This window comes from Eumetopias jubatus, unplaced genomic scaffold, assembly GCF_037043125.1.
Source record: "Eumetopias jubatus isolate StellerSeaLion01/CBP00866 unplaced genomic scaffold, mEumJub1_p1.0 scaffold_15, whole genome shotgun sequence".
In the NCBI taxonomy this organism is placed as follows: Eukaryota; Metazoa; Chordata; class Mammalia; order Carnivora; family Otariidae; genus Eumetopias; species Eumetopias jubatus.
In genome coordinates, this window is record NW_028274821.1 from 74,767,006 (window position 1) to 74,794,503 (window position 27,498).

General features: G+C 56.0%; 1 protein-coding gene across 8 annotated transcripts in view; it reads left to right on the forward strand.

Annotated features, from left to right (window-relative positions):
• The window catches only part of RGS3 (regulator of G protein signaling 3), a 118,349-nt gene extending 91,913 nt beyond the window's left edge, over nucleotides 1-26,436 (forward strand). For 5 of the 8 annotated variants that reach the window (XM_088018996.1, XM_028107895.2, XM_088018999.1 and 2 more), the window contains 6 exons: nucleotides 10,920-11,843; nucleotides 20,039-20,103; nucleotides 23,368-23,469; nucleotides 23,813-23,874; nucleotides 24,502-24,668; nucleotides 25,472-26,436. In XM_088018996.1, coding sequence (XP_087875122.1) covers nucleotides 10,920-11,843; nucleotides 20,039-20,103; nucleotides 23,368-23,469; nucleotides 23,813-23,874; nucleotides 24,502-24,668; nucleotides 25,472-25,657 — 1,506 coding nt within the window. In that variant the 3' untranslated portion in view covers nucleotides 25,658-26,436. Of the gene's footprint in view, nucleotides 1-8,266; nucleotides 8,339-10,919; nucleotides 11,844-20,038; nucleotides 20,104-23,191; nucleotides 23,269-23,367; nucleotides 23,470-23,812; nucleotides 23,875-24,501; nucleotides 24,669-25,471 lie in introns of those variants that run through there. The other 3 variants (XM_088019000.1, XM_088019002.1, XM_088019003.1) reach the window with 3 other exon arrangements.
• Nucleotides 26,437-27,498: the final 1,062 nt, after the last annotated feature.

Sequence of the window (27,498 nt, forward strand, 5' to 3'; positions counted from 1 at the left end):
TGGGCAGCCGTTGGGTGCCGCTAGCACCTTACCTCGTGGCAGCTATTAGTGAACGAGGTGATGTGGGCGAAGCGAGGCGCCTGGCATGGGGTCTGACGCAGAGTTGGCGTTCCAGAAAGGGGAGCTGGTGCAGCGGCTTTTCGGGAGGGGTGTTGGCATGTGCTTCAGAGATGTGCACCAAGGAGGGGGGCTCGTGGTGGAAGGAGGGAAGGGGGCGTGGACCCTGGGATGAGGGCTTTTGTTTGCCTTTTAAGTAAACTTCTCAATTGAAATACAACAGACTTAGAGAAAGATTAGAACTATACAGCTGATGAGTTTTCACAAAGTGAACAAACTCTCCAGGTCAAGAAATAGAACATTCGAGTACCCCGGAAATACCCCACACTCCCTTTGAGTCACCAGCGCCTTAAAAGTAACCCCTGTCCTGACTCCTCATTGATCAGTGTCTCCTGATTTTGAACTTGGTATACCTGGAATCACTGAGCATGTCCTCCTTCACGCTGACTTCTCTGGGTCCACAGTTTGATGATGAGACTTGTCAACATTCCTGTATGAAGTGTTATTTTGTTCATTCTCACTCCTGTTGTATTTCGTTGTGTGAATATCCTGCAATTTACCCATTGTACTGTTGAACCTTTGGGTTGTTGCCAGCTGGAGGTTATCGTGAAGAGCACTGCTATGAATAGTCTCATGGATGTCTTTTACTGCACCGTATATACTTTTCTGTTGGGTAAATATGTAAGGTTTACAATTGCTGAGTCATAAAGTGGTATATAATTAGCTTTAGTAGATACTATCATATAATTTTCCCAAATGCGACACCAGCGCACTCTCTGCGAGCTGTGTACAAGAGCTTCTATTACTCCACGTCCTCACCAACACTATTGGTATTAGATACTGCGAAAACTAAATGTGGGTTTAATTTTCATTTCCTTGGTGACTAATGAGGTTCAGGACCTTTCCCTATGTTGACTGGCCACCTCTTAGTGAAGCGTCTCTTCCAGCTTCTTCCCTCCCAGCTTTCCCTTGGGTTGCCTGTCTTTTTCTTACTGGTTTGTGGGAGCTTAAAAAATATCCGGGATATGTTTTCACTGTGGGCTATACACATTGCAAATATCTCCTCTCACCCTGTCTGAGATATCCTTTTCACTCTTTTGAGGAGGGTCTCTGAAGAATACAAGGTCTTAATGGAGCCCAACCTGTCAATCTTTTTCGTTATGGAGAGGGCTTATTGAATCCTGTTTCTTTACCTATTACAAAGTTGTGGATATGTTCTGTGTTATCTTCCAGAAGTTCTGTTGTTTTATGTTTCATATTTTGGTCTAAAATCCACTTGAAATAGATTCTTATGTATGGTGGATGTAGAAGTCAAGACTCATTTTTTTCAGGGTGGTTATCCAATTAGTTTAAGAAAAAAAACCCATCCTTTCTCACTGTAGGGGATCATCGTCTTTGTCAGAAATCAACGGGCAATACACGTGGGGGTGATTTGAATTTGGAAGGATGAGTAGGAGTTTGCCCCGTGGACAAGAGAGGGGAGGGTGTTCTAAGTAGGAAGAACAGTGAGCAGAGGTTTCGAGGTGCCTGAGAGTAGTGTGTGTGTGGGGAACTACAAATAATTTAGACCTGCTGGAGGGAAGGGAAGAGAAACGGCGTGGTGGGGAGATCAGTTGGCAGGGGCAGAACACACAGAGTAAGGAGCTGGGACTGTCCCAGAGGGAGAGAAGGGTTTTCAGTGGGAGAGGAATATAATCAGGTTCTTGTGAGGGAGATGAGACCAAGTCCCATGACAAGAGGAGGCAAGAGGATGGTTTTAGAGCAGACTGCAAACCCACATGACCCCAGCCTAAACATCACCCCCTAGCAGAGAGCGTGTCTGCTTCAGGGGGGCAGTGGTGGACCTAGCAATGTGCCTGGGGCCTTGGAGGTGACCTTTGGCCACAGGGTGGTGGCTGAGTCCAATGGCCAGATATCTATTCTAGTGTCCTGGAATGGAAAATCCTCCCCCCTCGGCTCCCCACCCAGTGTCTCCAGCACTGCAGGCCCCGAAAGAAGAATATTTTAGGAACTGGGGCACACAGACAAAGGTTGGGGTCCCTGGAGAGAGGGTGGTTTCTGCTTCTCCTGCCCTCGATGTACCCACAGGGAGACCTGCCATAACCATGGGCATTGGTTCTTCCAGTCTGGCTGAGATTCAGAGCTGGGCAGAGCCCCTCCAGAAGATGTGACCTAGAGAGGGAAGTAATTCGGCCCAGGCCACACAGGGAGCCAGACTGACCCAACCTAGGGGAAACTGAGCACAGGCTCAGCTGCCTCTGCAGCCTCCGGGGCCTTTGGTATGGGCCTCAGTTTCCTCCCCTGAAATGTACAGATAACAGTGCCCCCATCTTAAGGCTGTTGTCAGAATGTGCCAAGTATCATCTCCCAGAGTGGGTTGCAGGGAAGGGGACTGATGATGTTGACACTGATGGTAGTAATAAGTATGATTACGGGAACCGGAAATGTTTATCGGGCACCCACTATGTGCCAGGCCCCTTTATGTGGATTCTCTCCCAACAATGCTGTGATACAGGTACTAGCTACTTATATCACCATTTACAGATGAGAAAATTGAACCTAGAACAGGGTAAGCAGCCTGCGCAGAGGTTAAGGGCACCGGGCAAGGAAGTGGCAGAGGCAGGATTTGAACCTGAGTCTGTCTCCAGACCTCAGTTCTTCACCAGCATTCGGCTTCCCTCCACCACCCCTGGCTCTGAAGGTGCTCTCTGTTCTCCGAGCCTTAGATTTGGGGTTGGTCCCTGGTACCTGCTGTGAGAGAGAGTGAGAGCCAAGTGGTGAAGAGGAGGGGCACCCCAGCGGGCTGAGCACCGCTGTGCACCAGGCCCTGCCCCCCCGCCCTGTGGGGGGTGTCACATTGAGTCAGCCACAGGGTTAGGAAGTGAGATTCGACCCCAGGCCCTCCTGATTCCAAATCCTGGTCTCATGACCACCGTGGTATTTGTGCCCTTTCCTGGGGTCCTCCTAGCTTGGCAGAGCCTTTCTGTTTGATCAACCTGGCACAGGACATCACAGAGACAGCACATGCTTCCAGCTTCTCCGCACCTGAAGTGGGTCCTGGAGGGAGACAGGTTGGGAAGGTCACCAGCTGTATGGAATGCTGTAGCGCCCCACCCCCTCCAGGTGAGTCAGACACCTGCCCCTGGGACAGCCCTGCTCTCCACTTTCATGCCTTTCAGAAGAGAAGAGAACTGAGGTATGGAAGGGGTCTTGGGTTTGGGGGGCTCCCAATCCGGGCCCCTCCACACACACACATTGAAGCAGTGGCATCTGGGTCCCGAGAAGAGGGGCTTAGTCAGATGGGGATGGGGGAGCTTGGTCCTGGAAACTCACACTTTGGGAGCTGCTCTCCCTGCCCGGTGAGAAGCTGGGCATCCAGTAAGCTCCAAAGGCCAGGCCTGAGGACACGTCCTTCTGGCTTACCCAGGTGGCAGTGCCAAGAGTAGGGAAGCCTCGAAGACGGGTCTCCTCATTTCTCGTTCCTTAAGGATTCTTCTTCCCTGTGTGTTGGCTTTGTCCTGATGGTTTCTGACCTGGGAAAGCTACTTCTCTGTGCCTCAGTATTGCTTCCAGTCAGTGGGTCTGGTATGCTCCCTGCTGTGGTGCGTTGCCCTCCTGAGTCCCCGACAGACCCAGGAGGAGTCGTGGGATCTTTTAGGAATGGAGAATTTTCGATCTGCATTCAAATTCCTCTTTCCTTTCTCTCCTGCAGTTGGGCCTCTGTGAATAGGATGCATGAATGGGTAGCTGCCTCCAGTGAGCTTGCCAGCTCCTTGTCTGGGGACAAGGGGCTGCTGAGGTCATGCCTCTTCTGCACGGGCTTCCCATGGTAGAGGCAGTGTTGTGTGTTGGAATTGGTCCTGCACTGGGTTCTGGTCTGCATGCGTGTCCTGATTCTGTTGTATGACCTTGGGTACATTACCTCCCTTCTCTGGGCCTCACTCATCCTGTCAGTTAACTGGGGCTGCTCCCCAGGATTATCTGGGGAGTTGGAAAAACGTCAAGATGCCAGTCCTACTCTTAGGGAATCTTACCCAGTAAGGTCTGGAATTGGGCCTAGATATAGATATTTTTAAAATGCTCCACCGGTGATTCTGAAGTCTACCTCTCTTGAGAACCAATAGTCTGGATCAGTGCTATTTTTAATGTGCAAATTAATCTCTTGGAATCTTGGTGAAATGCAGATTCTGATCCAGCACCTGTAGGAGGAAGACTAAGATTCTATATTTCGCGTGGGCTTCCAGGTGCTGCTACTGCTGCTATTTCAGGGGCCCCACTTTAGGTCCTAGATGGTCCTGTGAAGTTCACTGGATGGCCCGCGCGCGCATTCGTTCATTCGTTCATCCCTCATCAAACACTTGAGATGGGGTGTGGTAGAAGGTAAAGCCAAAGGGAGACAGAGCCCAGACTCGCTCAGGGCTACAGAATTTGGACTTCATCTGGAAGGCATTAGGGAGCCTTATCAGGGCTTTAGGCAGAGGAGTGACAGGGTCAGATGTGCCTCGAAGGCTCCTCTGGCGTGGCAGCCAAAGGGGTCTGGGCTGCTGCTGCGAGGTCCTCATCAATTCCGGTGGGAGACGACCGTGTCTGGAGGGAGGTGGTGGTAGTGGAGATGGAGGGAGATGGAGGTAGTAGAGATGGGGGGAGATGGAGGGAACTTTTTTTCTAAGTTAATCAACTTGGTTTTTGGAGCAGTTTTAGGGATTGAGAGGAAGGTATATAGAGTTCACATATACTCCCTGTCCCCCACACTTACATTCCCTACCCCAGGGGGGGGGATTCTGAAGATTTTCCAAGGGGCAATCAGGAGGTTTTAGTGACTGGCCGGAGTTGGTGGGGAGGGTGGTAGTGAAGGGACAGTGAGAGAGGATGACACCCGGGTCCCTGGTTTGGGCAGCTGGTGGTGGCATCCTGGATGGAGCAGACCCACATTCAGCCTGGGGCACGTTGAGCTGGCAGCACTGGCGGGATGTGCAGAGGGCAGTCTCTGTCGTGCTGCCTGGGCTCTAGCCACACAGATGTCCTCCAGTGCACCAGGGTGCTGGCCTCCCTGCCCACGCAGGTCTGGGGCTCAGTGTTGTCGCAGAGTGGCCTTTCCCACCGGCCGTGCATTCTCTCCCGCCGCACCTTACGGTTTTCCTGCCCATCACCGGCCACGCTTTGTATCCATTACGTGTTTCTGTGGGCGATGTCATGGCTTGTGTCACTCCTTCCTCCCTGGCCTCAAAGCTCTGCCAGGACAGGGATCGTGCCTTTCTCATTTCCTGTCATACCCACAGAGCCTAGGACAGTGTTCGGGAGCAGCGCTGTTTCACGAGTGCTTGGTGAACCCTTGCCTCTGGGATCTAGACTCAGGAGACAGGTCGGGGCTGGCGGTGTGGGCTGGGCAGTGGCCAGGTGGCTCGGCTGGTGACTGTAGCCCGGGGAGGGGATGGGTGCGCCAGGGAGTGTGCAGGACTGAGATGGGCGGGGGTCTGGGACAGGTTCCCATGGACGGGCCAAGAGGCCCCAGGACCTGGTGGAAGAGGGGTCATCAGACGGGTGGGGGCTGGATCCAGGGAGGGAGATGTGGAAGTTGGGCCATCCCACTGTGGTCATGGCTGCCGTCCAGGTGCTCTGTCTGCCCACAAGGTGCTCGGCTCCGGGTACACGTCAGCTCAGCCCTCCTCCCACCGAGCTGAGGAGCTTTTTAGGAATCCCGTGTTATGGCTGATGGAACAGGGGGCTCAAAGAGGCTCTGCCTGAAGTCACCCAGCCAGTGAGTGAGGAAGGGGTCAGTCTCCAGAGCTCTCTCCACTGTAAGGTGCTGTCCCCATGCCCTGTGTTCCGTGTCAGACCTGTCATGTTGGGGACAGGGGAGGAGGAGAACAGCCTGGAGGCTCTGAGCTGGCAAGCAGAGGCAGGGTGGTGGCTCCAGCCTCCGGGTGTCAAGAAATCAGGCTGAGGCGCTGGACGAAGGCTGGGCTGGGGGAGCGAAGTGTTGGCCAGGCAGCTGAGGTTCCTGGAAGCCAGCCTCATGCCAGGGACCTGGAAGCCAGGGAGCTGCTCAGGAACCCAGACTGTGCCAAACTTGAAGGAGTAACCCCATCTGGCAAGTCAAGCCTTGAGATCAGGTGCTGGGCAGGAATTCTAATAGCCTTTCCCTTTCTCCAACCACGTTCCAGTTCGCAGAGCACTTTCCTGTCCTTTCTCAGACTTGGTCCCCTTAGCCCTCTGGAAGGGGGGGGGGGGTGGTGGTGGCAGGAAGTGTCCGCACTTCGTGTCCCATTTCACAGCAGAGGAACCCAGAAGTGACAGCCTGTTACACAGCTAGCAGATGATGGAGTGAGGATTCCAACGCAGGTCTTCTGGCTTTCTGTCCATGCTCTATCTGTAAAATCCTAGCTGTGTAAGGACCACCCAGAGACAAAGACAAACCCCAGTTCACACCCTCCGCCCTCCCTCCAGGACCGGAAGTGGTTTTTGAGGGCAGATGCAGAGCCCAGCGTCTGTGGTGGATGTGATGAGTCATCTCAGGGTGAGAGCTGCAGATTGACTCTGGGGTCAGCAGACCTGCTCCACACTTAGTAGCTGTGTGACATTGGGCAAGTCACTTCCAGCAGCTCACTGCCACCCCCAACCCCAGCAGCAGGGCGGGGCCCAGGAGATGCTCTGGGAGTCCCACCTGCCCACCCTTCCCGGACTCTTCTGAGCCCTGGATTGGACTGGGGGCAGAATTTGATTAGCTCCTAAACAGCAGCTTCATGTAGAGGGCCTGGCTCATTTCCTGTGTGCTTCTAGCCTGTAAGACATGGACAGAATTAACGCTGGGCCAGCCAAGCCAGAGAAGTGCAGACTCCCCACAGGAAGGGGACCGCTGCTCAGAGCACTCTGGACCCAAGGCTCTGGGCCAGCAGGTGGATCTCTCTGGGGCCCTGTGGCTGGATTCATATCACCCCAACCTGTTGCAAAGCAGTCTAACTGGGTGTTGCCTTTTAGCTCCCTGTACCTCCTCCGTCAGAACATTCGCCGCAGGCCTTACGATCAATTGTCCAGCCTCTTTTTTTTCTGCTCAACAGAGGGCAGTTATTGTGTCTGACTTGTCCCCTTCTGTCCTTTCAGGGGTTCCCTCAGTGCCTGAACCGTAAGTTAGGACGCATGCGTGTCCCTGCAGTCCTTCCTCCACCCCCAACCCCTGCTCACACTGCCCAGAGCAGTTTTGATATAGCAGGGCTCTGCGTGTATCACTCTGTTCCTCATAGGACAATCCCACGCCTGGCATCCCTTGTGACATGCTCTCTTCTTTATCTCTTTTCCTGTCCTAATTTCTTCACTGGCCACCCCTCCCCCCAGATTTCTGAGGTTTCCTGTATTTGCTCCAGAAGCCCCCTCCCCCCAAGGCACTCCCAACCCCAGCTCGCCCAGGAACACTGGCCTGACCAAACCTGTGTGGGCACTCACAGAGCCTGATCCTGGAGCACGGGGAAGAACCAAAGAGCTCTGCCTGGTCCTCCTTTGCCGTACCTGCCCTGTGTGTATGTGGCCCAGGTGAGGGGCCTCCGGCAGTGCTCAACCTCCCCCCGCCCCCACCTTCCCTCTAGACGCCTGGGTCCACCATATTGTGTGGAAGGGCCCAATGAAGACAGGAGGTACCCTTGGCCAGGAGACATGAGTGCTGATACTAAATCAGCCTCCAGTTTCTTAGGTAACTCCCTTAGCTTCCGGGACCTCAGTTTCCCCATCTGTGAAATAAGACTGGACTAATGACAGCCACCATGTTACCAAACGCGCCGCCTGGGCCAGGCCCTGTGGGGAGCACCAAGAATGGTCCCCGTGAGTCCGGTGTGATAGGATGGCCCTGTTCCAGGTGAGGGGACGGGGACCGAGAGGTTGGGAGGCTGGCCAGAGTCCCACAGCTGGAAAGCGACACCGCTGACATCTGAACACTGATCCCTGAGCACTCTCAGAGCCCCTGGGTCCTGGGTGCTTTCTCAGCTGCCCCAGGGCGGAGGCCCTCTGGGGACAGCGGCACTTCCCCTCCTGGCTTTGTTTGGTTTGGCCTCAGTCTGGGGCAGGATTGGCAGAGGCAGGCTGACTTGCATTTCTGGTTTTGGGTCTGTGGCTGCACTTTTCCAGAGGGGAGGGGGGGGTAGGCGGGCTCAGGCTCAGTCAGTGCTGGGACAGGCCCGGCCCCACCCCCACCCCCCAGGAAAGGGGAAATGAGGCCTGCTCCCCTCTCAGGGCCACTCCGTACCAGGCCCCGAGGGCATCGGTTGCTGCTTCCTTCCATCTGTCCTTCCAGGTCCGGGGTCTGGCCAAGGGGGCGGGTGATTGAATGTGGGGCACCAGGGAGCTGGCTGTTTGTTTTCCTCGAGGAGCATGCTCCCTGGTGGGTGGGGGGAGGGGCGGAGGACTGGGCTGCTCTGGAATGAGATCAGAAGCAGGCCTGGGAAGAAGGAGCCAGAGGCCCTGCTCTCACCCTAGCCGAGCCCCGATTGGTGCTGGTGCTTTGGGGCATGTCTGTAGGTCACTGGCCAGGCTGGGCCTCAGCCTTGCTGTCTGTCCATCAGCAGGGGAGCTCTCTCTCTCTCCCTGGGAGCAGTCTGATGGGGCTAGAGCACAGACCTTGGTTTCTAGATGAGATTTCTGGAGAGGCCCGCCGTCACAATCACCAGCTTTGATTCTGGGTATTTGGCCAGAGCTTGCTTCCAGGGGTCCGTGGGAAAGATGGGCCGCTTTTCGGGGTTTGTGACTTCAGCTCTTCCCTCTAGACCCATTGTTCCAGTCACTACAACTGCCACCAGCCGCATCCCGTTCAAGAGTTTTATACTTTCGAGGCGACTGACTGGCTCAGTCGGGAGAACGTGCACTCCTTGATCTTGGGATCGTGAGTTCAAGTCCCGCCTTGGGCATAGAGCGTACTTAAAAAAGAAAAGAGCTTTATACTTTCTATGTTTGTTCTCTCGGTTTGTCACTTGTGCTCGTGGGTTATTTCATTCAATAGGTGGGGACCTTGAGACCCAGGGGGTTTAGCGACTGGCTTTCCCTGGCCTTGCTGTGTGATATGCCCTTGGCTCCTGTCCCTCTCTGGGCCTCAGCCTCCCGCTCTGTGCCCTGGGGATTTGGGATCAAGGATGTGTCACGGCCTGAGGCTGTGAGGTGTGAGGGGTCTCTGGGTAGAGTCATCTCCCACCTGCGGGTATGATTTATAGGGCAGGGAGTCCCTGTGGGTGGACACCTGTCTTCGGCTGTGCCTGAGAACCGAACCCTGGCCAGATCATCGTAGAGTCCTCTAAGGCCCACTCCGCTGTCTTGCTCAGTCATCCTCTCCATCAGGGTTGCGGCGGGGGGGGGGGGGCTCCCCTTTCACTTTCATGCTCCCAGCCTGTGGCCCTTACCCACACTGTGCTTTCATATCCGCTCTGGTGCCCCCAGATGCCAGTGGGACCCCTGCCACGTGTGGGCAGCACTCTGTGGCTGCCTTGAGCCACGGCTGGGCCACAGGCTGGGGCTTCACCGTCACGGACTCCCCAGGCCTGAAAAGACTTCTCAGCTTTGGGCACAGCTGTGCCCTGGGCACAGTCCTGGGCAGCTGTGAGGTAGTGGAAAAGTCCTGGGCAGCTGTGAGGTAGTGGAAAAGTCACTGCTCTTTGTGCTCAGCATGGTCATCCATCAAATGGACGTTAATGGTCTCTACAACGAGAGCTCTTAACCTATGTTCTGGGAGTACTTACCTCTCCGGATCTCAGCCAGTGTCCGCGTGTGTGCACGCGCATGCGTGGATGCGCACATTCCCGTATATCTGTACGGTCCGCAAGGACGTGTGGCCACTTTCCCCTTCATGAGCTCTAGGTGGCCATGGCCTCTTGGTGGGTGAAACCCAGACCCCAGATAGTTCTCGCTCCAGCATTCCGAGTCCTTGGGTGTGATGAGGGGTGCGGCCCAGGCTTGAGACCTGCTTCCCACCCCACCCCACCCCCGTGCAGTTGCAGCCCCGTGGATACTCCTGACCCTTCTCTGAGCCCCAGTCTTCCTGCGAGCAAGCTGGCTTTCAGACTTCATCAAGGGCACTATTTTTTTCCCCTTTGCAAATGAAATCTGTAGGAATCCAGCAAAAACGCTGAGGGTTTGAGGGTTGTATGTCAGGCAGGAAAAGCTTTCTTTTTCTGTGCGGAGCTCCTCAGGTTCCTCCAAACACAGTGTAAAAAAACACCGGGTGGATGATCCCTCAGGGAGGTCCCCGTGTGCCCATGACATCTGTGTCGTCCAAGGTGGGCAATATTTTGAAGTTCTGGTTTCATTCCAGTTTGCTAGTTTCAAAGAGATACTTAAATATTCAGAGCAAGTTCTTGTTTGAATGGGATTTTTTAAAACTTTGGTTCAGGTAGAAGATACCCTTTGGCGAGGTCCAAGGTTCTATCACTCTGTGATTGCTCTGGCTTGGGACTTGGCTTGGTTCTGGTCCATGAAGGAGGAGACTGCCTGGCCCCTCCTTTACTCGGAGACACCATGACACTTCCCTCAGAGGGCTGTCGGGAAGATCACACAAGAGGAGTATTTAATGTGGCGCAGCCCTGGCAGGCAATAGGATCCAGATAGTAGCGGGTTACCTCTCCTTCCTCCCCTAAATGACCAGCCACGCTTTTGATGGAGCAAACAGAAGATTCAAGCAAGAAGACAAGGATGGGAACCCATGTGCAGTGAAGCCAAAGGGGCTTTCTGTTTCCAACTCTCGCTTTAGCTTTCAGACTGCAGGGTGTCAGGTGTGTGGTTCGGGCCATTGCCTGATTTATTTCAGTCTCTGTGAGGTTGGCTCCTGTGCAGTGCCTGGCATCTCAGAGCTTTCTGTTCTGAACTTTTCTTGTTTGCTTCTTGTTTCCCAGATGTTTGAGCCAGAGGCGGATGAGAAGCGAGAGATGCCCTTGGAGGAAGGGAAGGGGCTGGGTGCTGAGGACCCCCCACCCAGCAAGGACCCCTCTCCGGGCCAGGAGCCTCCTTCAGAACAAGACTTGTCACCCAACAAGGACCCCTCTCCTGGCCAAGAGTCACCATCCAGCAAAGACTCAGCTTCCTGCAAGCAACCTCCTCCAGGCCCAGAGCCCCAGCCAAGCAAGGACGCCCCACCATGCCAGGACCCCCCTGCAGCCCCGGCCCTCCCTCCCTGCCGGGACCTTCCTCCTAGGCAAGAGCCCCCTCCCAGCCAAGACCTCCCTGTCATCCAGGACACCCCTGCTCAGGAGCTTGCGCCCTGTCAAGACCTGCCCCCCGGCCAGGTCCCCCAGCCAACTAAGGAGACTGCAAGCTCTGGGGAACCCCCAGCAGCCACCAGGGACCTGCCTGTGGCCTCCAGGCCAAGCTTTGTGATCCCCGAGGTCCGGCTAGACAGTGCTTACAGCCAGAAAGCCCGGGCGGAGGGGGGCAGCCTGGCCGATGAGGAGGACGAGGAAGAGGCTGAGGAGGGTGAGGAGGGCGAGGAGGACGAGGAAGGAGAGGAAGACACGAGTGATGACAGCTACGGAGAGCGCCGTGAGGCCAAGCGCAGCAGCATGATCGAGGCGGGCCAGGCTGAGGGCGGCCTCTCCCTGCGGGTGCAGAACTCCCTGCGGCGGCGGACGCACAGCGAGGGCAGCCTGCTGCAGGAAGCCCGCGGGCCCTGCTTTGCCTCCGACACCACCTTGCACTGCTCTGACGGGGAGGGCACCACGTCCGCCTGGGCCATGCCTTCGCCCCGCACCCTCAAGAAGGAACTGGGCCGCAACGGTGGCTCCATGCACCACCTTTCCCTCTTTTTCACGGGACACAGGAAGGTAAGAAGGCCGAGGGTGGGGGGCGGAGTGGGTAATAAGTGGGGTGGTAGGGAGCGGGGTGGGGGGTCCAGGAGCTGCAGGGGACGAGCAGCGCAGTCCCACCGCGGCGCCTCTCTAAGCCTTGAGCCTTCTACCCATTTGACAGAGGATACAGCTGAGGCACGGAGGGACCAAGAAGGCTGCGCCTGCGCTTGAGCCCGTGACTCTGACTCCAAATGCTGTGTTCTTACGGCTCCTTTGGCCTGGGGGTCCCCACCGAAGTAGAGCAGGTGTGGCCTCCCCTAGGACATCATGCATTTGGTTCCAAAAGGTCTGAGACATTCGCTGGAGGACTGTCTCCTATAGTAGAACAATTTAGACTCGGTCCAGGCCTAGCCAGACTAGAAATCCATCAGCCAGCAATGACAGCACACGTCTACCCTGTGTTGGCATTATGCTCTGCAATTTGGTTTTTGTTGTTTTTTTTATTTTTTGAGAGAGAGAGAGAGTGAGTGCACGACTGGGGGGCAGGGGCAGAGGGAGAGGGAAAGAGAGAATCTTAAGCAGGCTCCATGCCCAGCACAGAGCCCCAAGCGAGGCTCGATCTCATGAGATCATGACCTGAGCCAAAATCAAGAGTTTGATGCTTAACCAACTGAGCCCCCAGGCGCCCCAATTCTAAGCAGTTTAGCTGACCTCACCAATGCTCATGACAGCCTCATGACGAGATATTGTTGTAGCTCCCTACAGATGAGGAGACTGAGGCACTCAGGGGTTATCTCACTTACCCCAGGCCACACAGTTTATAAATGTCTGCCCCAGAATTAGATTCTGGCTCCAGGGCTGGAGTGCATCCCTACCATGCTATTTGCCTCTCGCAAATATTTATAAATAGACGAATAAGTGTTTATTGATTTCCTGCCGTGTGCCAGGCCCTATGCTCTGTGCCACTGCGGGGCCACAGGAATGTGTGAGGCTGCTCTCAGCCTGTGAGCAATGAGCTATCTGTGTGGGTGCGGAAGCTGGCCCCACAGTGAAAAGATTGCATCACATCCTTGAAGCCCACTAGCCAGCTTGAGCCTGGGCTCGGTCTCTCACTCACTGTGTGGCCTTGGGTGAGCCACTCAGCTCCTCTGAGCCTTAGTGTCCTTCTGTGAAAAGCAGAGATGAATTACACTCATGTCGCAGGGTGGTTGAGGATGAACCAGAAGAGCCTGTTGCCTGGTGACCTTAGTGCAGGAACTGGTAGATGCTTTTGAGATGCTAGCAGCCAGCGCGGTGCAAGGTGTTGTTATGACAACGTTGTGAAGCCAGGTGCATGGGGGGGGGGCGGGGGGCAGGGACCTGGGAGTTCATGGAGGAAAGACCTCAGGGCCTTAGGCCATCAGAGGAAGCTTCTGGAGCAAGATGCCCTTTGGCTTGGCCTTGATGATTGAGCAGGTTTAGAATGAAGAGGGGATGAGACAGGCATTCTGCGAAAGTGGACATGACCTGGGCACACTGTCTGTAGAAGCCAGTTTGGCTAGAGCAAGGGATTCCTAAAATGCAGGGATGGCAGACGCATGGTACTCATGCTGCCCTTCCTGCCTCCACACCCAGGGCAGACATGACTAATGGATGCCAGCATTTCCCCACTGAGTTGGGTCATGGCTTTGGAAGCCTTCTTCGCCTCAGGCAGTAGTGAGAAGGCTGACTTCACACTTGGGAGGACACTGCTGCAAGGTGGTTGGACTGGAAGGGCAGGCTGGGACCCCCCAGAAAAGGCCTTAAACTTTGGGCCCGGAAATTGGAACCGAATCCCAAAGGAACTGGGACTGGACTCAGTTTCCTCATCCACAGACACATGTGGTTCTAACTTTGATGTGCTCCGTAATGACTAGAAGGAGGTTATTCATACATAGATTTCTAAGTCTCCAGCCCCAGGCTCCTGGAATCAGAATTTCTAGCATATGGTGCCCAGACCCTGCATTTTAGACAAGCCCCCCAGGGACTGTGCTGTTCCCCATAGTTGGAATATCACCATCTTTGGCCATTTCTTGCTGCAGCTAGAGAGAGTCTAGAACTCTGCCCTACCCGGGTGAGGCCTCGGGCTCACTCAGACCAGGCCCGGCCACTCCTCTCCGGTGGGCACCGAGATCCCGGGACTCACTACCCTGTTTCCACACCCCCTCCCCAAGACCCTCCCAAGTTCTGTCCTGTTTGTAAATCAAAAATCTATATACAGATACAGCCACATACCTACATGCACACCCTTCTAGTCCCCCCCAACCAGCTGATCCGAGCTCCTATTTTGGGGCAGATACTCCTGCGCAGGAGTCCGGCAGGCCTGGCCCAGCTCTGTCATGTTTCAGCTTCCTCCTTTGGGAGCCCAGGGTTTTCACTGGTATCCCCCACCCTCTTGTGGCCTCTTGTTTCCTTTCTTGGGCTTGAGCGACAGAGTTGGCAGGGGCCTCAGAGGCTGTGCTCCCACGGTTTCCACGGACCCGGCTGCCAGTCCATCATCATGTGTATCCTGCTCACTGCAGCCAGCCGGCTTCGTTAAGAACCCTGCCCCGGAGGTCGAGGCTGGGCAAGCCCCTGGTCCTGCGCCATCCCTCACCGCCAGTGGGCCTGGGGCAAGTCCCTGCCCTTTCTCTGAGCCTCAGTTTCTTCATCAGCAAAACGAGAATGGTAATAATACCTCCTTTGTAGGACTGCGGGGAAGATTAAGTAGCCCAGTGCGGGTGGAGTGTTTCGAGCAGTGCTGGTCCTCAGCACTCAGCGGGTGCTCCATAAATGGGAATCATGTTGATGACGACAAGGAGAAGGAGAGCAGTGGCAAACGTGGTGGCCGTTATGCCAACATTCACGAAGTGCCCCCAGCTCCCTTTCCTGGCCTGCACGACACTGCTGCAGGGTGGGACCCCTTTTCCTCGTCCTCCAGCAGGGAGCCTGAGGCTGAGCGAGAAGCGTTTGTCCCAGGCCACACAGCAAGTGCTGCTAGAGCTGGGCCGTGGCCTCACCCTGCCCAGTCCTCCCTGGCTCGACCCCAGACCCTGCTCACCTCACCTCAGGCTGGTGAGGGCCAGGGTGTGGGGGGCTGGCAGCAGGCAGGGGGTGGTGGTGGGTTCCCCTGTGACTTCCATCTTCCTGGCTTGGGCCTGCCATGGGCCTGGCTTTCTTGGGAGGGTCAGCTGCTGCCTCCAGGCCACTGTTTCCAGGCTATGCCAGGCAGGAGGTGAAGAGGAGAGGGGTGAAGTCTTTAGGTGGAGTCAGACAGACCTGAGTTCAAATCTCAGCTCTGCCTCCTCCTTCCTGGTCCCGAGACCCTGGCCAAGTTAGGTCTTTCTTTGAGCTTTCGTTTTCTCTTATAAAGTGGGAGTGCTAAGTCTTCCTTGGAGGTGTCCCAGGGATTCGAGAAGATTGCACTATGTGGAAAGCTCTGCGCCCATGGCAGGGATCCTGTCATGATGTGAAACCCAGGAGGGCCAGACAAGAGCTGGTGTGGCCCCGGGGCTGTGTGGCTAAGCTGAGGCTGCCCAGAGGGCATGCTGCCTGTCACAGGGGTGACCCTTACTTGTCACCCTTTGCCCTCTTGTGTGCTGAGTGATTTCTTTCTACTGGGAGTAGACAGATCTGAGAGACGGCCCACTCGTCATGGTCATTTTACAGATGGGCTGCCGGAGGTCCAGAGAGGAGACCACCTCCCCACCAAGGTTAACCCCTCGGTCATCCCCTGCGCCTGGCTCCCAGTGCCGAGTTGAGTGGTCTCACAGTGCCCTCTGCTGCCAGACCCCTGCCTTGCTGGCTGCCCCCTGGTGGCCCCGCGGGCAGAACCATGGGCCTGTATCTGCCCTTTTCCTGGGAGCCTGGGAAGCCCTGAGCGAATCTGTGTCTGGGCCCAGGTTGCTGCCCTTCACTTCCGCCTCAGCCTGGCCTGGAGTGGCCCAGGGTCGTGGGTCGTTCTTTGACAGTGAGGAGACAGAGGCTGCGGCCCCTCCCTGGCCATCCTTCCTTCTCCCTCCCCCCTGCGGGGACTGGCTTGGGCAGAGGCTGTCTGCCACACCAAGCTTCCCGCCTAGGCAGGAGGTCAGACCAGAGGGCCCCTTAAGATGCCTTCCAGCTCCAAGATGTGACAGTACCTTCGAGCCTACTGTTTACAAAGCACTTAAAGAAAAATTATTTCCTGTGTCCAAACGAATACGTGTAGCATTCAGATCCAGTGTTTCCACAAGGTTGTATGGGGCCCGCCAGGCTGGGCCAGGTCACAGGGGGACAGGGTGTGGGGTGCTGGCGCCAGGCATGGCCAGGTAGCCCCAGAAATTGGGTCCAGACCAGTGAGAGGAACCAGGTGAGGACCCTGCCCACAAGAGCCCTCAGTCGTGGGTGGGCTCTGGAGCCAGCCCTGAAATTCGCTGCCACTTGCCAGCCTGTGCCTCAGTTTCCTCCACTGTGAACTGAGGCAGGGGACAACAAATCGTTCTCAGAACGGTCGTGAAGATGGAACGAGGTAAAAACATGAAAGCCCTTCACTTCAGACCTGGCACGTAGAGAGTGCTCAGCAAACACTCGCGATAACCACCATAGCCGGCAGTGGTGGGGCTCTGGGGGTACAGGTACTGAGCTAAGCTCTTCCTGTGTGTTCACTTAGGTAATCCACACCACGCCCCGATGAGGAAGGTCCGGTTATTATCCCCACTTTACAGCTACAGAGGCCGAGGCACAGAGAGAGGTTGTAACTCGGCTAAAGTCAATTAGCTCCTAAGTCACTGAGGTAGGATCCCAATCCAGGCAATTTAGAATCGACACCCTTAACCACAACTACTATTATAGTGATAATTACAGTAAAAATTATAGTTATTATTCCAAGGGGCGGGGAGCTCCCAGTGCCTGGAGTGGCCGGGCGGGCCCCAGGGATTCCTGCCTGGTGGCTCTGGGCCCCCCTCCGTTTCCCTTTCAGCAGGGAGGGCCCTGGAGAGGAGCAAGGCAGTGGGGAGCAGATGGGAAGGAGAGGCCTTTTGTGCGCTGGGTGCCAGGCAGGCCCTCCTGAAGAGGGGAGCCCTGGGGGCCACTGTGGGGCTGGGAATCAGAACCCTGACTTTCTGGCTCAGTTTCTTCTCTGTCTAGCCTGCAGCCACCCCCACTAGTGCCTGGGTTTCCCCAGCTGCTCTGGGGGTCACCGCCCAGGCACTGGGCTATCAGGCTGATTGGTGTGGGTTGGTCCCTGCCAAAGATGACCCCCTCCCAGCAGTGGAAGGAAGAGCCCATTTCCCAGCAGTGCAGAGGCTGAGGGGTGCGGGCGGGGCGGGAGTGGCCCCCAGGCCCATTGTGTGGGCTCGATAAAGTACGGAAGCTGAGGTTAGAATGGGAGGAAGCCCAGCGCCCGTGGCCCTTTCCCACGGGTGGGGGCTCCCGGGCACTGCCTAGCCCGGCCAGTGTGACCGCAGCCAGTGTGTGCGACAGGCCCAGCTCGGGGAGCCCAGGGGAGACTCACTGAGCAATGACCCTGGGCAGCCCTCATTACAGAGGGCCCCAGCATTGGGCCACAGGGGCTGAGGCTTGATCGTGGTGACTCTTCCAACTGCCAGGGGGCTGTCACCCCACCTATGCTGTAGCTAACGAAGCTGAAGCTGAGAGGCTAAGAAACTCCTCCAGAGTCAGGGCAAATAGGATCAGTAACTGCTTCCTGCAAACCCGTGCTCTGGAATCACACACCATAGATGGGTGTGTGCCTGTGTGTGCACGTACACACACGTTTTTACAACCCTGGAGGGGCAGTCTTCTCAGGAAGGAGGTGGCACTTCCCCCGAGACTTTTACTGAAAACATTCAAAATGTGCCCCGTCCTTACATTTGAATAGCAGCATCCTCTGGTGGAGAAACACGGGCCTTAAGTGCACACGGACCTAGATTCCCCCAGTCACTTCAACTCTGGGTATCTTTGGGCAAGTGGCTTAACTTCTCTGAACCTCTGTTTGCTTTATGGACTTACTCTGAAGATTAATGATAGTATCTGGATAATGCCCATTCCGGGGTCTGGTCTATAGTATGAATTCATCCATCCATCCCTCTGTCCATTTATCCATTCATCAATCCATCCATCCATCCATCCATCCATCCATCCATCCATCCATGGGTGTGTATTCCACTGAGGCTAGTAGCTCTCCCTGTTGGCTATATCTGGAATAAGGCCACTTTTCTTTCCAGAATTAAGAGCGCTTTAAGAATTAGCCCATCTTCGCCTGGGTGGCTCAGTCGTTAAGCGTCTGCCTTCGGCTCGGGTCACGATCCCAGGGTCCTGGGATCGAGTTCCACGTCGGGCTCCCTGCTCAGCGGGAAGCCTGCTTCTCCCCCTCCCGCTCCCCCTGCTTGTGTTCCCTCTCTCGCTGTCTCTCTCTCTCTGTTAAAAAAATAAATAAATAAAAAATCTTAAAAAAAAAATAATAATTAGCCCATCTTTATTTTACAGATGAGGAAATTGAGGCCCAGGGTGGGACTCAGGAGGAATCAGAGCTGAGATGCACGCTGGGTGGCATTCTGTCTTGTCTTGGGACATAATGTCCATGCCCAGCCTACTCTGAGCTCTAGCTCCTCTCCCATCCTCAGAGCATTTCCTGGGCTCCTGCCCCAGGGTGGCACTGTTGGGGCCTTGGGTTTCTTCTGGAAGAAGATGGACAATGACCAGCAGGGCAAGGAAACAGGACAGCCCTGAGATGGTGGGGATCTGGAGTGGTCTGGAGAAGAGGAGTGGCAGACTGGGGTGAAGACGAGAGAGGCATTCCGGGAAGGGGACGCCGCGCAGGCAAAGGGAAGGGAGAGAGGGGTGGGAGAGGTGCAGCCTGTGGGCCTCAGTGGAGCGGAGGGGGTGGGGGATACCAGCTGCAAGCTGGGACTCAGTCAGTGAGGGCCTCAAGACTCATTGTTTCCAGTCTGCTTTCCCTCTCTTGACGCATTCATTCATTCGACTATTTGTTGAGCTCCTAATCGTGAGGTGCTCACCCCGTGAGGGTGACCCAGGCAGACAGAGGCCTCACTCGTGAGAACTCACAGCCAAGCAGAGGGGACAGATTTAGAAAAAGCCCTTTCGAATGTGGTAGGGACCTCAAAAGCGGTGAAGGGGGCACAGCCTTGGTCTAGGGGTCTGGGAGTGCTCCCTAGGTGAGGAGGCATTTAAGTGGCTTACCCAAGGTCTGGTCTTTCCTGAGGCTGGGTCTTGGGAGTAAAGGGAGACAGGAGGGTCACAAAAGCATCCCCCATGGAAGGTGTAGCCCAGGTAAAGGCCTGAGGTGAGGCGGCAGTTCAAGCAAAGACATTCCATTTGGCTGGAGGGCAGGGTCAAGGAGGGAGCTGGACCGGAGAGATAACTGAAGGACTTGTAACTGATGTTCAAATGCAACTTTCTGCCCAGCTCCTAAGACGGCAGACCCTGTATATCATGTCACGGAGTTTGGATGTTACCCTGGGGGCACTGGGGAGCCATGGAAGGCTTTAAGGCAGGAGAGCTTCTCTCAGGCTTGTGTGACAATTCACTGTCCACCCTGCTGACCAATCCCAGGTCTCTGCCAAACCTCAGAAGCCTGAGTTAGTCATTAGGATCTTGATTTTTTTTCCCCAAAGATTTTATTTATTTATTTGTCAGAGAGAGAGAGACAGCGAGCACAAGCAGGGTGAGTGGCAGTCAGAGGCAGAGGGAGGAGCAGGCTCTCCACTGAACAAGCAGCCCGATGCGGGACTCGGTGCAGGACTCGATCCCAGGACCCTGGGATCATGACCTGAGCCGAAGGCAGACGCTTCACCGACTGAGCCACCCAGGCATCCCAGGATCTCGATTTTGAAATTAAGAAATTGAGGCTCACCAAGGGACCATGACTGGCCGAGTCCCACTGCAGAAGCCCTCCCATAGCCCTGCTCTCCAGTCTGCTCTCCTGCCTGCAAATACCGAGTGCTGTCTCTGGTTCTGCCATCAGTGCTGTGTCTTAGGCTTCTCCCTCGCAAACCGGGCTCCTAGTTGCACTGGGAAGAGACCCCTTTGGCTGGAGGATCTGCCAAGCCAACCACACTTCATGGACAGACTGTTCCCAGTAATGGGCTTCCCTGTCCCTCACCTGAGGGGTAGGAGCTTTGCAGGAGAGGGGTGGGACAGTTTGCAGGCGCTGTTGGATCCCTGAGCCTCTCTTTGCGCAGGCAGCAAGCAGCCTTTGATGCCCGGACTATAACGTGTCTATCTTTCTTCCACAGATGAGTGGGGCTGACACGGTTGGGGATGATGATGAAGCCTCTCGGAAGAGAAAGGGCAAAAACCTGTACGTTGGAAAGATCCCTGGTCCTCAACCTTGCAGTCAGGGAGGCTCCCCACCCCCCTCCTCTTCCTCTGTCCTCGGGCTTGTCTCTCCTCCAGGGGTACAGGTGGGGAGGAGAGGCTGTGGCCCTTCCTGCCCTAGACAGACACCAGTGAACAACAAGATCTTAAGACTTGGCAGTGGCCCCAGGGTGGGGTCGCTAGGGTCCTGAGCATCTGGCACTGCCCTCACCATTCATGCAGAGTGAGGCAACATGCTGATTCAGTACTGGAAGCCCCAGGGAACCAAGCAGAGGCAACCAGCCGGGTTGTCCTGGCCCGGGCCCAGCCTCTGAGCCAAGCAGTGGCTGAGTGACCTTGACAAGTGCTTTGCTCCCTGAGAAAGGACAGGGGATTCCCCCTTTCTCCTCTTGAGCTCTTGAAGGCTAGCAGTCTCGGGCGTTGCCAGGAGGTGGCGCTGGTGGTCCAGGTAGCGTATCCCATACGCCCCAGCCTTCTGGGACCTTACACATCCATTTGGAGGTTTGGAGGTGCCAGTTAAATGAAGAGGGTGTGTGTGGGTTCTCCTTAGGCTCCTTGTACACCTGGGCCCAAGGACCTGGAGACTAGGGGCGGGATGGAGAGGAGGCGGTGGGGCACACGGTGGCCCCCAGAGGGAGCTCCTCCTCCCCTCCAGTTTGTGTAGGGCCCACCATTATTTACCAGTTGGGCCTGGGCGGGGAGGACAGGGTCTTCCCAGATGCCTCCTATAGCCATTTTCCTGGCTTCTACTTTGGCTAGCGTCCACTACTCTAGAAACTCTTTCTCCCCCAGCTCCTCGGGCCTCTCCAGGTTCCTGTGGCAACTGTAGGCTTCTCTCACTCTGCAGCCAGGAGCAATCCCACCTTCTAGGGAAGGTAACAGGCATCAAAATGAGCCCTTTGGTCCAGGTATCAGCGTAGCGGCTGGGGGTGTCACTCCCATGGGTGCGGCAGTGGAAGGCCATGGAGGGTGGGCATCTGGGGGTGCTGGAGCTGTCCCGGGCCGGTCCTAACTCGAGCCTCCCTTCAGGGTGGGTGCTGCTTTTTGAATGTCTGAAGCTCACATTCTTAAAAGCTTCATCGAGGACTCTTAGAATCTGGGATAACAATAAAAATAACTAATATTTATCGTGCCAGGCACTGTTCTATGCGCATTCCATATATTATCTAATTTAATCTTTACCATTGTTTTTATTTTACATTTCCTTTTTCTTCTTACGTACCCTATTTGACCAATGAGTAAACTGAAGCAAAAAGAAGTTACACGTCTCAGGTTACACAGCAAGTGCGTGGCGGAGTGGGGATCGGATACCTGGTGTGCAGAGCCTGTTATATTGAAGCTCAGTGTAGAGCATTCTGAAGGTTCACAGCAGCCCTGCTGTGTAGCCTTTGAGCCCCTAGTGATGAGAGTCCATTCCCCACAGGCCACCCATTCCATTTCTTCATGGCTCTGACTGAAGGAAAGTGCTCCTTTAGCTTCCTCTTGTGGGTCCCTGTTTTGCCTTCTGCACGCACGTGGGAACACACGGGGCCCGTCTGAGCTCTGCCATCCTGTCAGGCAGACCACTATGTCCCGGGAAATCAAATGCTGGCAGCCTAGTCACCCCCGGGCATTCTGAGGGCCCCAGTCCTCACCCAGAAGACTGCCAATCCCTGGACTCCTTGGCCTTAGTTCCTTGGCTTGGACTTTCTAGAGCAGGGTCCCCATCCCTGGGCAGCTGCCCCAGACCCTCAGGACACAGTGGGCCACCACTCCCTTCTCTCTTTCTCTCTCTCTCCTGAGCACTTTTGCCCCAGGCAATGTGCTAAAACTTTATGCGCATTTTCTCCTTGCTTCTCACAATAACCCCGGCAGATGGTAGGTACTGTTATCATCCCTGTTTGATGGATGGGAAAATTTGACATTCTGAGAGGTGAGGTGACTTGACCAAGAGCACACAGTTGGCAACTGCTGGAGCTGGGATTTGACAGTTGGCAACTGCTGGAGCTGGGATTTGAACCCGAGGCTGTGCGGCTCCAGAGCCTCACACTTAACCTCCACGGGGTACCACCTCCCTCACCGACTCACCCAGGGTGTCCCGGAGGTCTTAATGCCACTTTAAGCTCGAGTAAATTCAGAAGTATAAATACTACAAACTTAACAAACACCCATTTGAAAGTTGAATTATTTAAATTTCTTTTACACTTATTTAGCTTTGTGATTTTGCCAACGCATTTTTTAACTTTTGGTTTCAGTCAGCATTTTTTTATAGTTGATCAGAACAGAGACCAAAACTTAAAATAAAAAAAAAAAAATGTATCATTCAAAAGTCACAACACTCAATGTGCATTAAAAAATTACATAATGAAAATTCCAAATGACATTTTGGAAGGTTTATAGGACTTGTACTCCTGGAGTTATTTGAGCTTGAAACCGTACTCAGACTTGTGGGACACCCTCTTGCACATTCATGGATGCTTGTATCCAAAGCCAGTGACTGAGGATGAGGCCGGCTGCCAGGAGCTATCCCGGAGGTGCCCAGGGTAGGGGGTCCAGCGACAAGGGGGGCAAACGTGAGCATGGGGCCTTTAACCCCTTTCTTGCCAGCAGCTTTGCCCAGTCCCGAAATCGGCTGCCTCCTGGGGGAGTGGCAAGGCTAAAAATGCTTCCTGGCTAAAAATAGCCAGGCCTGCCGCCCTGGTGGGCAGCGCCAACCCCCCCCCCCCCAGCAATTTGCTGACTTGTTTTCTCCTTCGCCCCGGCGCTGCCATGGCAACGGGGAGGCCGGTTGCAAATAACTCGGTCGGGCCCCAGAGGCCGCCCCTTGCAGACACATGCCCCTTTCACGGGCTCCCTCTCGGGGTTGGCCAGGAGGGATTTTTTTTTTTTTTTTCCGCTCCCCGTGCTGGTCCCTCCCATTTCCTGGCTCCTCCTGTCTGAGTCCCAGCCCGGCCTGTGCCTGGGAGCCCCAGTCATCCGGCTGGGATCCCGGCGAACGAACGCTCGGCTGCAGCCCGTGCCGCCCCGGGACGCAGTGGGAGAAGAAGGAACCTGGGGGGTGCTCCCTGCAGACCATCCCGGGCCCCAGCGTGGGGGGCCCTACAGAGATGCTCCGAGGCATGTACCTCACACGCAATGGGAACCTACAGAGGCGGCACACGATGAAGGAGTAGGTGCCTCTGCCCCCGGCGCGCACCCTTCCCACCCTGGATGTGCAGGGGCCGAGCGCGCCAGGCTCACCGACCCCCTTCTCTGCTTCTGCCCCCAGAGCCAAGGACATGAAGAACAAGCTGGGCATCTTCAGGCGAAGGAACGAGTCCCCTGGGGCCCAACCAGCGGGCAAGGCAGACAAAATGGTGAAGTCATTCAAGTAGGTCCTCTCTGCACCCCTGGGGCCCCTCAGGCACCCACTGGTCCCCAGGGGAGCAGGGCTGGCGGTGGGGTCAAATGGAAAGGTGTTTTTTGGCCTTGATCCAGCTCTGGGTTGGACGGAGGCTGTCTTTGACGGAGCCTGGTACCTGGCAAGCCCTCACAGGGGACAGACGCTCTGGGAAGGCCGGCCGGGCAGGGGCAGAGGCGATGGGGCCCAAAGAGAGGGGCTGGGCTCCCCAACTGGGCTCGGCCACTGCCCGGGCCAAGGACAGCTAACAGAGACCACCCCCATTTCCCCGAACCTCACGGTGCCTCACTCTGCCCCTTCCCTCGCCCCTCAGGCCCACCTCAGAGGAAGCCCTCAAGTGGGGCGAGTCCTTGGAGAAGCTGCTGCTTCACAAATGTAAGTGGGGCCCAGCCGGCCTGCTCCCCTCCCTGCGTGATCTCCCCCCTTCCCTTTCCTCCTCTCCCAGACCCAGAGAGCGTGTCTGCTCCCAGAGAGGTGGCCCTTTCCTCTTTCCTGGGTCCCGTCAGGCGTCCCTGCCATTGAGAGAGGCCGAGGCCCTTGGGCTGGCCTTGGAGCCGGCTTCGGCCAGCCCCTCCCTGTCCGTGGGAGCTGGCACTGCCCGCAAGAGGCCGCGGGACCTGTGTGCTCACACCCGGATTCCCAGAATAACAATAAACATTTCCACGTACCGAGGGCTTCCACTGGGCCACATGTGCCCCACATCTCATGGGCAGGATCCCCTCCGATCCTCATAGGGCTCCAGGAGGTAGACTCATGACCCCCATTTTACAGATGAGGGAACTGAGGCACAGGCGGGAGAGACATGGCCAAGGCCCATAGAGAGGCAGTGGCAGGGGTGGGTCCACATCCCGGGGGCTCCTGGCTCTTCGAAGTGGTTATCTTACTAAGCTCCCAACATCTGCACCCTCAAAGGCCCCTGGAGGGGAGGCTGGGGGGTGGGGTCCAGAAGGCAGAAGGGGCTGGTTCTGTCTCTCACCCCAGGGCCTGGGCTTCTCGTCACAGATGGCTTAGCAGTGTTCCAGGCCTTCCTTCGCACCGAGTTTAGTGAGGAGAACCTGGAATTCTGGCTGGCATGTGAGGACTTCAAGAAGGTCAAGTCACAGTCCAAGATGGCGGCCAAGGCCAAGAAGATCTTCGCTGAGTACATCGCGATCCAGGCGTGCAAGGAGGTAAGGCCTCAGGCTGGGCCCTCGGGTGCCTCAGCCCCATCCCCATCCCCAGTGGCCTCTCAGTGATCACAGGTACCTGGCAGCCTCAGCAAGGAGCTCAGGAAGGGGAGAGGCCAGAGTGACTCTGGGGGACCATGTGTCCAGGGTGGAGAGGAAGCAAGCTGGGGCCCTGGGAAGAACAGAATTCTGTCGGTAACAGAAATGGGCACTGTCGAGGCACTGTGTGCCAGGCATGCGCCAAGCCCTTTATGGATGCACTCTTTTATTTGATCCTCACGACAACCTGTAAAATGGGTTTAATATTATCGTCATTTGAAGAATGAGGAGACAGTCTCAGAGAGCCTAGCTCAGAGTCGCTAATATCTAGTGAGTGCTTACTGAGGGCCAGGCACTGTGTGCAGACTCGCAGTGGGTGATCTGTTGATGGACTCCATATCTCTTTACCATGGATGACCTTGTTTAGTCTTTGGCACTCTTTGAGGAGTGTACCATCATTCCTTGCCTACAGATAAGACAAGGGAGCACTTATGTGATCTGCTTGGGGTCACATGCCTAGGTATGGCACTGCTGGAATTCCAACCAGGCAGTCTGACCTTAGAAGTGGTATGTCCAGGCCCTATAAACTACCTGCCCTACAGTGAGTGACCGAGCCAGGAACTGAATCGCTGCCCCGAGGGTCTCCACTCTGAGACTTAAGACATGGAACAGAGGGGCTTGGAGGTGAAGGGCTGGGGAGGTCCCATTCCTGGCCCCCCGCGCCCACGTGCCAGTGGACCTGACCATATTGCTCTCTGCCCCCACAGGTCAACCTGGACTCCTACACACGGGAGCACACCAAGGACAACCTGCAGAGTGTCACCCGTGGCTGCTTCGATCTGGCGCAGAAGCGCATCTTCGGGCTCATGGAAAAGGACTCCTATCCACGCTTCCTCCGCTCTGACCTCTACCTGGACCTCATTAACCAGAAGAAGATGAGTCCCCCACTTTAGGGGCTGACAGGGTAGAGCTCCGTGTTCACACCAGGCGGGCTGGGCCCCCTTCCCACCTGCCTTTCTCCCTCTGCGACGGAGGGGGCAAGCAAGCCCCCGGAGGCTGCGTCTCCGGACGGACAAACGGACATTCGGATGAGAGGCCTGGACCAAGGGAGGCCCAGGCCACTGAAGGAGTAGAAGGACTGGCCCCGGTGGGTCCACACTGCCCCGGTACGAGGGGGCCCGAGGGCCCTGGCAGGTCAGGGGCCCTGGCTGAGCCAGATCCGGAGCTGCTGTTCCGTGCTGCGTGGGCTCAGCATTGACCAAGTTCCTGAAAGAACTGGCTGATGGGGCAGGGGGCCTAGCTGTGGACTCCAGGGCTCTCCAGGGGGGCCGCTGGGGCTTGCAGCTCAGACCCCGTGCCTTGAGTTTTATTTATTTAAACAGTAGTCGGATGCTTGGCATGTCGTCCTGTAATAGGAAATTTTTGCCTCATCGGTTTTCCTAATTTACAAGTGCAATATTTTAACCAACGCCTTGTGAAAAAGCCACCTTGCTGAGAGGGTGGACACCACTTCCCAGTTTCAGGGGATTTGCTGGTCCCAGGCACCTGTGGCGGGCAGCTGGGCCTTCCGGACTGATGAAGCCTGGAGGGGTGGGTGCTGCTGTGTGACCTCGCACAGAAATCCCACACTCCCCGAGGAGAGGTGTCCCTTAGGGGCTCTGGGAGAGCATGGCACCCTCAGACCACACAGCAGTCGAGTTCTGGAACAAATAAAAGGCCTGTGTTATTTCTTGTTCTTGACCCTTTCTGTGTGTTTCTGGGTTTGAGCTTTCCCAAGGTGGCCTGGGGCTGGGGGTGGGGGTCAATCCAGCGGCTTCTCCTCTCTTGCCATCACCCGCCTCCCATCTCAGAGCCATACACACGATCTCCCGGGTTCGTGGCTCCCTGACAGGCTGTTTCCCCGTGCTAGGCACTCTGCTGTGCTCGTTCCGTGTAACCTCTCACCTTCTCCACCAGCCTGGGAGGTGGGGGTTATGCCCGTTTCACAGATGGGGAGAGTGAAGCACAGACAGGGTGGGTGACTCGTCCAAGGTCATACGGCTGGCAAGTGGCAGAGACAGGGTTCTGCCTAAGCCCTGCTGGCTACCAAGCCTGTGCTCTGGATTGCGTGTCCCCTGCTTGCCACAGGACAGAGTTCTGGCTTGGCCACCAGCTGGCTACATTCCTCCATTTTTCTGCCCACCACACTTGAGATTCCAGTGGAACTTTCAGGTGGCACAGGGCTGGTTGGTGGAGGCGGACGAGGCTAGCCTCTCAGGTTGCAGATGGGCCGGCCCATGGATGCCGTTAGGACAGAGGGAAGAGCTGGGCAGGTGACAAGGAATAGGGCTTACAGAGACTCCCTCTGTGTCCCAGAGGAAGGTTTCCCACTCCGTGCCTAACTGGAGATGCAAATTTAGGCAAGGCCTGGAGGCCCCAGACCACTTGCCTGGAGGAGGTAGAAGAGAGCCTGGAACCCAGGCCAAGCTGACGTCAGAGCTGGCCCCTGCTGCCCCCACATAGAGCCTGCCAGGGTTTGGGGGGCAGGGGCCCGGGCGCTGCCTGGAGTGGGGCCTGGCCCAGCTGGGCTGACTTCCATGCAGCCAGAGGGAATTGGTGCAAGAGGGGCTGGGCCCCATCTCCCTGGATCTTGTTCCCTGCCTGGGGTCCTGGGTTCAGGTCTGCCCACCATGACTTAGAAACACAAAGGGCATGGGTCTTTGTAACCACTCTCCTCCGTGCCTCCCCTCGCTGCCTGCCCTGGAGGCCTAACCTAGGGCCAGGCATACAATGGGTACTCAGTACGTGTTCCAGC